Below are 13,649 nucleotides of genomic sequence, written 5' to 3' on the forward strand. Positions count from 1 at the left end.
AGATCCTTTAAACACTGAGGAATGGTGAGAGTTGTAATCCAGCAATATTTGTGGGATGCAAAACTGCTATGAAAGCTTCTAAAGATAAAAGTCTGTTGGCCAGCCAGCTAAATAGTATAATTCTCTGCGGAATTCGAAATACGTGTTTGAGCACGCCTGCTTTCATTGGATTTCTGCCCTGCTTGTGGCACCGCTGACAGTTGCTTCAAGAGGTTTTGGTACCATGTCTGTGTATCCAGTGCACATGCTCCCATTGATTCTTTGAAGGGCACAAGCGCCTTAAATTCCCCCACTGCTCCACTTCCACTTACATGTCATACTACAGAAATAGAATACATTTTAGTTTTTCCAAAAATTAGGTTGATTTAGAAAAATGCCTAGGCCATACTATCATCTTTCTGGGTTTCCTAGGATGTTTACTAGTGAGGTGCGGGTCAAGTTTTTCTCAACCTACACCTGACCCTAACCCGTCCCCTCCCAACCCGAACCCGGCCCGCTCATTCTCCTCTATTATAGACCCTCGTCTGATTGGTCTTGCGGTAATGTCACGAAAGGGGTGGGGCAGGTGCGAATTTATAAATTCAGGGAATGGAAGACAAAAGCTGGCACTGCAGCTCAAAGATTTTTTGCAGTAGTGGGTCCAGTGGGTTTCAAGCCGGCCCACACATCACTAATGTATACCATCCATGCAACTTGCAAATTACAAATGCAATGGACCCTCCCTACCAGCTTTACATCAGTTATCCTGCTGCTATTCAACATACAGAGAGAGAGATTATTGGGCAACTGATATTAACTCCAGGCCAGCAGTGTCATACTGGCCAGTGGGATAACGGGACAAAACACAGTGGGCGCTGGCCTTTATGAGCCCCACAAACCTAGTCCCATTCCCTTGTGCTGACCGCCCCATCTCCCCCGCATAGATATAACCACATATGCAAATTAGTGAGGAGGGAAGTATGTGGCAGCAGTGCGTGCGGGGTGGGAGAGCAATGCAAAGTTGGACACTAGAAGGAGGGCCCTTCAACAGAATAGAGTAACAGGAATATATTGAATCAGTTGCCTAACTAGCTCTGTAGTTACAACACTAAAAAGAACTATATTACAACAGACTGGTGCACTTGGATACAGGGGAGAATAACGGTGGGCTCCAGTCTCTCTGAAGCTATTTTGGTCACATTTGCTCTTTTTTTCCATAATGGCAGAAATCATTAGATGATTAATAAATCATTTTGGTTCAAAGATTAAGTAATTAAGTGCCTTTCTCATCTGGAATAAATTCACTGCACTGGGGTTTAGATGGACTTAGCTGTGCCATGGCGACAAGAGGCAGATATAAGAGTTTGTTAAGGAAATAATTGTTTATTATCATAAATAATAATTTTCAAAGGAACAAGGCACCCTATGGCACACAGAGTTCCCATTCATTATCTTAGGGCCCATTTAATTTATTGGCAGGGCCTCACAGGAGCCAGATATTACCATACCTGATGTGGAGTGAGAGGAATTAAAGGGCCTCTGGAAACCAAGAAACAATATATTTCCTTGTCCCTCTACAAAAGTCATGACTGACCCCAAAACACATATATTCAATTATTGAATAATAAAGGGGACACCAATCTTTCACTAGATTTGCTAGGTTTCCAACATTGCCATGCAAAATGTAATTGCACAAGTAAGAGAATTGCCCAGAAATACCCTTATTTGTTGACCACCCCAAAAACATAAAGGCTGATTTATTGACTCCTAGTCTATGTGAATAAGCCCTTTAATATAAATCTCTGTTTTGGAAATGATTTCCATCACAATGTCAGCAAACAGAGCTCAGGTTTCGCCCTACTATATGTCTTCATACACACAACCCTGAACACTTGCAGTCACTCTTGGAGGGCGTTACTAAGAGTATTGTTTAAACAATATGCCTATCACATTAAAAACGCAAACTGCAGATTAAAGTGAAATGGAACAGAAATCCATACAGTATGTCTGTCTAAGACCCTTTTTTTCTAGCTCCGGTTTAACCCCTTCTGTATATATCCCATCCCACACCAGCCACATTTCCATCAGCATGTTATGTGTCCAGCTAGAGGATCTAATATATTGTATCACTGTTACACAACATATAAGAAGGGATACAAAGCTGTTTCGCGATGTGGGCGATCTGATCGTAAAGCTATTTATCTTATGCTGGAATATAAACAAAAGTTTCATCAGGAAACTCCAGTTATCAGCGCCGGATTTAGTGCCCGCTTACCCCCCTCAGGTGCGAGCACACATGTGCGCATACACCAGAGTGCTGGGGAGCTGTGCTCCCCGGAGGCGGCTGGGCGTCATGCCGCCCCTAATATTCTGCCGCCCTAGGCCCGGGCCTTTGTGGCCTTGCCACAAATCCGGGCCTGCCAGTTGAGAAAAGTAAAATGTTGGTCTTCCCAATTAGAAATTTTATTACAAGATGCTCTTGCTGATTGGGACATGTTTCAGTCATGTACAGAAACCATGGATAGATAGGACAATACAAAATCTACTGTACTGCTGCGTACAACACAAGTCTTATCTCCGGTGATGAGTGCTTATAAGGAGGCTTCGTATGGTGGACGGTGTGCTGTAAAAGATGCAAAATGCCAGTATCGGGGGAGAATGGAGACATATCTCCATCAGAATAATACACGTTGTATGTGGCAGGGCTTATGTACAATTACGGATTTTAAGGGGGTTATTTAATTAACTCAAATGTATGTGGTCGGCTTTTTGGGGCAAAAATTTTCATGGAAAAAAACCCTCAAATTTTTGGAGATTTATAATACCCCAATGCTGCAAAAAGCTGGAATCTGAAAATCCGCCATCTCAGACCTGTTGAGGTCATGTATAAGTCAATGGAAGATGTCCCTATGCCAATTTGAAGATATTGTGGTTTGCTTGAGATAAATACAGATTTTAGTAAATAACCCCTTAAAAGTAAGTCCATAGAGACTGTTTGTGCTGAATCCATGTTTGCCAATGAACTTAATGTGTTCTATGCCCGTTTTGAGGGTGGTCAGGCAAATCGTATTGATACTAGCCAGGGCTTTAATTCGGATTATTGTCTTTTAATGAAGGGTGTGAAAGCCATTACTATTGCAGAGCATGATGTCCATCCATCCAACTTCAATGAGTCTTTGGCTCAATCTATGGTCCCTAGTTATTTTAAAATAATCTATTATTGTCCCAATAACAAGATGCAAAATGCTGGTATCGGGGGAGAATGGAGACGTATCTCCATCAGAATAATAAACGTTGTATGTGGCAGGGTTTATGTACAATTACGGATTTTAAGGGGGTTATTTAATTAACTCACATTTATGTGGTCGGCTTTTTGGGGCAAAAATTTTCGTGAAAAAAAAACCCTCAAATTTTTGGAGATTTATAATACCCCAATGCTGCAAAAAGCCGGAATCTGAAAATCCGCCATCTCAGACCTGTTGAGGTCATGTATAAGTCAATGGGAAATGTCCCTATGCCAATTTGAAGATATTGTGGTTTGCTTGAGATAAATACAGATTTTAGTAAATAACCCATTAAAAGTAAGTCCACAGAGACTGTTTGTGCTGAATCCATGTTTGCCAATGAACTTAATGTGTTCTATGCCCATTTTGAGGGTGGTCAGGCAAATCGTATTGATACTAGCCAGGGCTTTAATTAGGATTATTGTCTGTTAATGAAGGTTGTGAAAGCCACTACTATTGCAGAGCATGATGTCCATCCATCCAACTTCAATGAGTCTTTGGCTCAATCTATGGTCCCTAGTTATTTTAAAATAATCTATTATTGTCCCAATAACAAAGAATAATAAGCCTTCAGGCTTGAATGATTACCGGCCTGTTGCATTAACATCGGCGGAATTGAAAGTGTCTGAAAGTCCTATCAGACATGTTATTACATCTGTCATCCCTAGTAATGTGGACCCATGACAATTTGCTTATTGCTCAAATCAATCAACAGGGGGATGCTGTTTCTTATGTTTCTACTCTCAACCATGTGGACAAGAAACTTGGAAAATATTCGAGGCTACTATTTATTGATTATAGTTCAGCCTTTAACACCATAGTTCCATATAGATTGTTCACTAAGTTGGTAGATCTGGGACTAAATAGTCGTTTGTGTGCCTGGGTTTTTAATTTTTTAATAGGAAGATCACAGGTGGTGAGAGTTGGTAGTAGTGTTTCTAATACTATCATACAAAATACAGGGCTGGATTTGCGTCCCCGGCGCCCAAGGCCTCGCGGTCCTAGTGCCTGCCGTCCTAGGACTCGGGTCCTAGCGTCGTGGTTCGCACGTACCCCCCATCCGACGAGCGTGCATGCGATATGGCGCTGCGGATCGCTGGTGAATGCTGCATTCCTAATGCGGCTGGGCGGCATGCTGCCCCTAAACTTTTGCCGCCTTTGTGGCCTCACCACAAATCCGGGCCTTACTAAATACAGATGCTCCACAAGGATGTGTATTTAGTCCTTTGCTCTATACTCTCTATACCCATGATTGTGTGGCCATGTCCAACTCGTAAAATTTGCTAGGCTTCATCTCCAATAATGATGCTAAGGTGGAGAATCTAGTATCATGTTGTCAAGAATATTGTCTTAATTTTAACATCTGCAAAACTAAGGAGGTCTTACTCCACATTTACTATTGCTGGGGCTGCAGTAGAGAGGGTGAGTAGTGTTAAATATTTAGGGGTCCAAATTTCTGAGGATTTGACATGGGCTGAACAATGTGATGTAAGAGATTGTAATGATTTACAGCGAGTGATACATGCGGCGGAAAGTTGCATTAGATTCGCTTTACCATCACAACAAGATATTCATGTAAGCAGAACTCATCTTTGTAATTATCTATTTGACTCATTAAAATCAGGAAAACTTTTTAGGAGTCTTAAAGGGGCTGTTCACCTTCGATTTCTAGATTCTAAAATAATTTGCAATTAGTTTTAATTTTGTATCATTTGTGATTTTTGAGTAATTTGACTTTGTTTTCAGCTGCTCTCTGGTATGCAATGTCAGCAATCAGGTTGCTAAGGTCCAAATTACCCTAGAAATCATGCATTAATTTGAATAATAGACCAGAATATGAATAGAAGAGGGCATGAAAAGAAAGATGAGTAATAAAACGTAGCCTCACATAGCATTTGTTTTTAGATAGGGTCAGTGACCCCCCCCTTTCGAAAACGGGTGAGAATCAGAAGAAGAAGGCAATTAATTAAAAAACTATAAAAAATAAATAATGAAGACCAATTGAAAAGTTGCTTAGAATTGGCCTTTCCATAGCATACTAAACATTAACACCCCTTTAAGGTCAGAACAGAAGGGAGAAAAAGTTATTATCATTGTGCTAGGCTTCTTACTCATGATATGCCACCACAGTTTCTTTAGTTTTTTTTTTTTTAAGTATTTTATATTGAGGAACCTGTGAATATGTATTTTTTCTTTTTTTGCATATTTTAGATGTTGTTACCCTCTTGTTGCTGTGTTTTGCACTTTAGTACTTATTGTCTACAATATATGCACAATGCACTCAAATTTATGGATAATGTTAGTGTTTCACAGTAGGAAATATTGCAGCTGCGTTTTTGAAAAATATGGCAATACATTTTATTTATTATATATTTAGTATTTATTGTTTAATTCTTTGCACTGTCATTGTTTATCGTATTTAAGCCCTATTGCATATTTGTTTATGTACGAGTATACTGTTAAAAAATGACAGTTTTGGAATGATCAGGGTACATTTCACTGCAGGTTGTATTTGTATAACCAGTGTCGTAACTAGATATCACTGGGCCCCTTAGCAAATTATTTTTCAAGCCCCCAAAATGTCTAGAGGTTTTACCAATATTTATTGAAATTTTATATGAATTAGTGCCTCACAGGCATAGTGATTCAGTTGTATAGATACTAAAACATGCAAGGTTTACTGTAATCATTTTAGTTTAATTTGATTTACGTTAACCGTTTCTAAGCCACCATATTGTACCTGTCAGGTATCAAGGTGAGTCTGAAGGTATGAGCCTCCCCCACGCTTCCCACTGAGCTGCGCCCTGAAAATTGGTACAGGACGGTCCCAGATAAGGAATAGCAGGAGTGCCAGATGGGCCCGCAGAATAACAGTTCGTAATAAGGACTCAGCACTTATCTGCAGTCAAAGAAACGAAGTCAGGGACAGGCCTGGTCATACACAGAAAACGATCAGGAAGCAGGTGCCAGTTGAGGAAAATCCAGAAGAGTAGTCAGGGAAGCCAAGGTCGAGATCAGGAATAACAAACACAGGAATCCAGGGATAATCAGAAGAATAGTCAGGAACAAGCCGTAGTCGTAATCAGAATAATCATCAGTAGTAAATACGCTTAGGGGCAAATTCACTAAAGTGCGAAGCGCCGAACGCTAGCGTTAATTCGCTAGCATTGGCCATTTTCGCTACTGCGCAAATTCACTAACGGACGCTGGCGTAGTTTCGCTAGTGTTACTTCGCAACCTTACGCCAGGCGAATCTTCGCTAGCGACGAAACTATGCGAATTCACTAACTTGCGCAGTGTAGCGAACGCTACCTTTTACGCTAGACTTCCTTCGCCACCTCAGACCTGGCGAAGCGCAATAGGGATTGTTTCAAAAAAGTCAAAAAATTTTCTAAGTCCCAAAAAACGCTGGTGTGTTTTCTACATGACGGGTGATAGGCTGAAAAAGATCAAAAATTTTTTGGGGCTCCCCTTCCTCCCCCCTACATTTCCTGACTCATGGCAACTTACCTAGACAGTGGGCACATGTGTAGGGCAAAATAAAATTTTTATTGGCTGATTTGAAGGTTTTCTAGGCATTTGTAGTGCAGATACGTGTTCCTCCATTGAAATTTGAATTTCGCGCCGTATGCAAATTAGCCTTCGCTAGCGCAACTTCGCTTTATTTAGCGAAACAACGCTGGCGCAACTCCGCAACCTTTCGCTACCCCTGTGCGAAACTTCGCATTTTTGTGAATTTGCATAGCGCTGGCAAAAATTCGCCTGGCGAAGTGCGGTGAAGAGCGGCGAAGTTGCGCCTGGCGCAACTTCGATTCTTAGTGAATTTGCCCCTTAGTGTCAGTAGTGACGATCACCTCGCATTGAGCCTAGGCCTGAGCGACCTTTTAACCCCAGGACGCACGTTTGCGTCAGAACGCGCGCCTGCGTCTGGACGCGCGCCTGCGCAAGAACACGAGCACGCATTAGAACATGCGCCTGCGCTAGCAACAGGCGCTGGCGTGGGGACGTCGGCCAGAACCTGACAGTACCAGTGTGCTTATACTGTAGGTTCCAGATTCCCCTGTGCCGCCCTGTGACTAATTTCAACACAAAGGGCAGAAAGAATAGAAACCCCTTCCTACAAGCTAACCACGAACGGCTGAAAAACATGAGACATCCTCCTTGCTGTTAGTAGTAACTGCCAAGATACAGGATTAAATAATTAGGATATGTCACTGTTACTTCCCCTTTTTTGTAGCATAGGATGGGGTGATGCTCATAATGCTCTATGTGTATAAGTCTGCTGCTTCACCCAGGCTCTTTCCTCTTGTTGGTCAATATTTTAAGTCAATATTTATATATTTGAAAAATTATATAATTTAGGCCATGGACCAGACCCCCCTAGACAAGAGTCTGCCAAGCTCTGCACTTTTTGGTTACTTTATATAATCTTTTAACCCATTAATGGAATGATACAAAATGAGAAACCACCAGAAGCCCTTCAGGCACCCTACCCATTGGAGAGCCCTTTACAATGAAATGTGACAATACCTCTGTAGCGCTATAGTAAACTGAGTGCACCTTACTCTACTATAAGCTTCACTCCCAGTACATATGCTTCGGATGAGACCTTAAAATCTTAGGGAGTGAGCCTTCGCAGTGATGTGGAAGCAGGGTCTAGTGCAACTGTAACTGTATTTAGGGTGCAAATAATTGGGCGTCAGTGGTTCATAAAACATAACCATAGAACAGATTTATTGAGCATACAATCCTCAGTGGAGTGTACATAAAGAGAACATTTCAGGATCATTCATTACAATGAATAGGCAGTACTCACAGCACCTTTGGTCAGTATGATTCTCCTCAGAGATAGGAACAATAGCAGCTTTGAGGAGGTACACCCAGCTTTCAACCTTTTCCCTAAGTGGAACCTGAGGGGAATACTATCTACCCTAGGTCTGTACACTTCTGGGCAATTAGTACCCGGGATCTTGACCCCACTACAATCCTCGTAGGACTCTCAAGCTGCTCAGCTAAATAATCTGACTGTCTGTCACTCCTAGAGTGACCTATAAAGGTGAGTAGCCTATTCTTACTAGACCTGACCTGTCTAGGTTCCACTCGAGCGCTGCCTCCAGCACAAGATGGACCCTGAAAGCATGGCTTCAGAGCCTTTTATACTCTAGCACAGTGCCATCTGCTGGTCATTGTGAGAAACAGCAAGGGGCATAGCTTAAAGGGGAAGGAAACCTCGTCGGCGCTAACCCCCCTTGTTACTTACCCTTCTGCGCAGGTCCAGTCCAGGGAGTTCACAGGCGACATCTTCTTCCACACGATCTTCTTCCTCCTTTGACCGGCGCATGCGCAGTAGGATCGTTTCGCTGGTACGATCTACTGCGCATGCGCGTGACTTTTGGTGCATGCGCAGTAGATCCGTACCGGCGAAATGCTCCTACTGCGCATGCGCCAAAACGCCGGTCAAAGGAGGAAGAAGATCGCGTGGAAGAAGATGTCGTCTGTGAACTCCCTGGACTGGACCTGCGCAGAAGGGTAAGTAACAAGTTAGGGGCATTTGCCCAGCGGGAGGGGTAGGCCAGGGGGAGGAGGGAGGGGGGGCAATACACGGGAGGGGGGTTAGCACCGACGAGGTTTCCTTCCCCTTTAAAGCAGGAATAGGAAACAGTTACCCCTCCCAACTGTATTTTAGGACCCAGTTAGGTGTCTATAACACCAGGGAAACTGCCTGCTAAATAATACTGGGGATGGCTATTCTACACACCTTCTAACCTTATTAGTTATGGTCTTGTTAGTATTAATAAATGCCCACCAGTCATTTGGCTGCTACAGTCAGCAGGGGCGATCCTGGCCCCTCTGCCACCTGAGGCAGCAGCAGTTGCTGCTGCCACCCCTACCCCGGAAATTCACTCTTAAAGTACCAGGAGCAGCATTTTTGCTGCCCCCGGTACCTAGTGGGGTGCTGCCGCCTGAGGCGACAGCCTCAACTCGCCTCATTGGCGAAGCACCCCTGACAGTCAGGCAATTGGGATTTCTGTTGTGATGATGGGGTTAAACAATGTCCTTCTGCTGCAGGCCAGACAAGACTTACTGTCCACCAATGACTGGAATTCAGAATGCTGTACATGATGTACTGTAGGTTTGATTCACTTATTCCTTCAATAACTTGAGTAAAAATGGAAATAAACCTCCCATGATGGCAGCAATATCACAGCAATCATATATGTCTTGCATAAAATACTTTTCAGTACAGAAAAGAAATGATTAAACCTCAAAGATGTGGTTTACCTTTAAACTAACTTTTAGCATGATGTAGAGAGTGATATTCTGAGACAATTTGCAATTGGTTTTCATTTTTAATTATTTGTGGTTTTTTTATTCAGCAGCTCTCACATTTTGAATTTCAGCATCTGGTTGCTATGTTACAAATTACCCTCACAACCAGGCAGTGGTTTGAATGAGAGACTGGCATATGAATAGGAGAGATGAAAATAAAAATAAAAAATAGCAATAAAAATAAAAATTTTAAAATATGCTTAGAATTAGCCATTCTATAATGTGTTAAACATTAACCTAAAGGTGAACCCTTTAAATGATATTTGTTATCATTGTTGCCACTAAAAAGAAAATATTGGGCCCCTAGAAATCAGATCCTTTGTTATAATTATCAATGAAAGCCAAGATCTCATTTATTGCTTGTAACTATTTATGTTAACCTGCCCAATGGAACTGCCAATGACACACTGCAGAAATTTTGTCCAGACCCTGCCCTATGAATAATTCAGAAAAGTGCCTATATTGGTGTCATATGTTTAAGCCACTAACCAGAATCCTTTAGCAGGGATGTGTTTTATATAACTACCCAAACCTGTCTTACTGGAGAATCAGTCCCAGCAGCTGCCATAGGAATTTGCCTGCAAGGGTTACTGTTCTGCAAACAGCCAGGAACGTGGGTCTGCCATCACTAACCTGGCACCAGAATAAAGAATAAATAAGTATTTCTTATCCTGGGGGGGGGCTATGGTGGAATGAGACCTAAATCCTATTATGGAAGTAAGGATAATCGCTTTCAGACGGCTTATTTAATTGATTATTACTGATTTCCTTTCATTCTGTATAACACCCTTAAAGGGACAATCACACCAAAATATTGACATATTCTGTTTTGGCACAAATTAATACAGAATTCAAGTCTGACATATATCACATGAATATAGGGAGACAAGACATGTGACTGTGGGGGGGGGGCTCTGGAGAACAGTAAGGACAGATGGTAGAGGGGTGAATACTGGGTTTCAGTGCTCCTCATCACTAGCAAGTACTCCTCATCAATAGCAAGCTGTGCTTTCAAAAGCATGCATGAGTGGCATTGGCTCAAAAAATTCCTGGGTGCCAGATATCATAGGGTCTTAAAAACTGCTGGGACACAATAAAGGGATGATGTCTAGTTTATTAACAAGCTGGTTACTGGTTCCAGTAAGGATTAATTACATCTTAGTTGGGATCAAGTACAAGGTACTGTTATTATTATTACAGAGAAAAAGGAAATCATTATTTTAAAATTTTGATTATTTGATTAAAATGGAGTCCATGGGTGAAGGCTGTCCCATAATTGGGAGCTTTCTGGATAACAGAATTTTGGATAGCTGTAGCTATACCTGTATGTCTTTTGCACAAAATATTAAGGTCTTGGGAAGACAAACTATGCAAATAAAATTATCAGCACTGTACAAACAACAAATATTTCTAATATTAATGCACCCAGAACATGGTTAATTGCCTTATTAATTAAATTTGGCTCTGTCTCAGAGGACTTAATTGCCCTCTTAATCACCTAGGTGGTCACTTTGTTTCTAAAGTTGTTGGGGGCCCCTCGGGCAAGGAACAAAATAATTAAAATTCGTAATCCAACTATTTACAGTTAAGTCATGATGTGTGTGCTGCGTTAGACCATAAGTACGGCGGTGCTCTGAGGGAAGCACTCTCTGTTAGACAGTGGCACCCTCTAGTGCTTGTTGGGAGAAAGTTTGCTGTGATGTCACATGCAGACAGAGGAGAGAGACAGCTATATTCAGGCAGGGTTTCTCATAAGCACAGAAATGGTTCAACAGAGCAGCATGACATCCTACCTCCACCGCTGCATTTCTGGCTGTCTGCATTTGGCAACAGGAGAAGAAAAAGAAAGTGCAACAGAATACATCACCATAATGTCCTTTTAGTGCACTCCAGAACTAAACCCCTGCAGCAACAGGAAGGAAGGGTGAATTTGGCCAAGTGAAAGTTATTTGGACAGAGGCATCATTCCAGTCCTTAAGGTTAAGAGCTACTTGTGGAATTATTTAGGACTGCTTTGCTAGGTTCTAGGTTGCTGTTGAATAACAAGCGCCAAGATGCAGGTATCATCCGGTGATAACACATCAACTTTTCCTTATGACGTGCTGCTAGGGAATAACAGCTTGGCAGATGATGAAGAGACATTCGCCAATAAGACAACTTCACCGGTGAATTTGACACGAGCCATGCTGCTTGGTTTCACCCTTGGCGCCTTCATATCGGTGGCCATTGTTGGCAACATCATGGTCATTATTTCTGTGGTCACCAACAAGCACCTACGGATTCCTACCAACTACCTGATTGTCAACCTTGCCATAGCAGACTTATTACTTAGCTCCACCGTATTACCCTTTTCTGCAACCAAAGAAATTGTTGGTTATTGGGTTTTCGGCAGAATCCTTTGTGATGTCTGGGCGGCTATGGACGTTCTGTGCTGCACTGCATCAATTTTCAGCTTGTGCACCATCTCCATTGATAGATATATTGGCGTGCGGCACTCTCTCCGCTATCCTACTATAGTGACCAGGAAAAGGACAATTTTTTCCCTTCTCGGTGTCTGGATTTTTTCAACTGTTATCTCTATCGGGCCATTGTTGGGATGGAAGGAACCGGCTCCACCTGACACCTCTGTCTGTGATATAACTACAGAAAAACAAGGGAAAGTTGTGCTCACCACTATTTTTTAAAAACATTAGGCGGGGGTGCAATGAGGCTGTGACCACAAAATACATATAGACACATACAAGAGTCCTCTGCACTCAACCCATTATCAATATATTTAAGACAGCGACATTTTGTGCATACTGCTACTAAAAAATGCCTTACCCCTTAAACAAAACAGGGATTGTTTGTCCATATATTGCAATATATTTAAGCTGGCCAACTACGTCAAAGTCATCCCATATCTGGCCAGTCCTACGCTTAATTTTCATCTGATTCATTAAGAATTCTATTGCTTCATTATACATTTTACAAAGGGACAAGGTTTTACCTGCAACTTAACTTGCTGCTTTCAAAGTAAACCTCCATACTTGGCTGCCCTTTTATTAGACACCAGTGGGATCACCTGACTATAGCTGGGAGGGGTGGGAGCTACAACATAGAGCTGGTCACTGCTCTTGTATAACTATAACAAACAAGGGAAAGTTGTGCTCACCACTATTTTTTAAAAACATTAGGCGGGGGTGCAATGAGGCTGTGACCACAAAATACATATAGACACATACAAGAGTCCTCTGCACTCAACCCATTATCAATATATTTAAGACAGCGACATTTTGTGCATACTGCTACTAAAAAATGCCTTACCCCTTAAACAAAACAGGGATTGTTTGTCCATATATTGCAATATATTTAAGCTGGCCAACTACGTCAAAGTCATCCCATATCTGGCCAGTCCTACGCTTAATTTTCATCTGATTCATTAAGAATTCTATTGCTTCATTATACATTTTACAAAGGGACAAGGTTTTACCTGCAACTTAACTTGCTGCTTTCAAAGTAAACCTCCATACTTGGCTGCCCTTTTATTAGACACCAGTGGGATCACCTGACTATAGCTGGGAGGGGTGGGAGCTACAACATAGAGCTGGTCACTGCTCTTGTATAACTATAACAAACAAGGGAAAGTTGTGCTCACCACTATTTTTTAAAAACATTAGGCGGGGGTGCAATGAGGCTGTGACCACAAAATACATATAGACACATACAAGAGTCCTCTGCACTCAACCCATTATCAATATATTTAAGACAGCGACATTTTGTGCATACTGCTACTAAAAATGCCTTACCCCTTAAACAAAACAGGGATTGTTTGTCCATATATTGCAATATATTTAAGCTGGCCAACTACGTCAAAGTCATCCCATATCTGGCCAGTCCTACGCTTAATTTTCATCTGATTCATTAAGAATTCTATTGCTTCATTATACATTTTACAAAGGGACAAGGTTTTACCTGCAACTTAACTTGCTGCTTTCAAAGTAAACCTCCATACTTGGCTGCCCTTTTATTAGACACCAGTGGGATCACCTGACTATAGCTGGGAGGGGTGGGAGC

The 13,649-nt window shown here is 41.9% G+C and overlaps 1 protein-coding gene across 1 annotated transcript in view; it reads left to right on the top strand.

Annotated features, from left to right (window-relative positions):
• The first annotated feature begins 11,541 nt into the window (after nt 1-11,541).
• Nucleotides 11,542-13,649, top strand: part of adra1b.L (adrenoceptor alpha 1B L homeolog) — a 33,604-nt gene continuing 31,496 nt past the window's right edge. The window contains exon 1 of the mRNA XM_041586024.1: nt 11,542-12,227. Within this exon, the coding sequence (XP_041441958.1) occupies nt 11,648-12,227 (580 nt within the window). The 5' untranslated portion in view covers nt 11,542-11,647. The remainder of the gene's footprint in view (nt 12,228-13,649) is intronic.

The sequence above is a fragment of the Xenopus laevis genome, chromosome 3L (assembly GCF_017654675.1).
Source record: "Xenopus laevis strain J_2021 chromosome 3L, Xenopus_laevis_v10.1, whole genome shotgun sequence".
NCBI lineage: Eukaryota > Metazoa > Chordata > Amphibia > Anura > Pipidae > Xenopus > Xenopus laevis.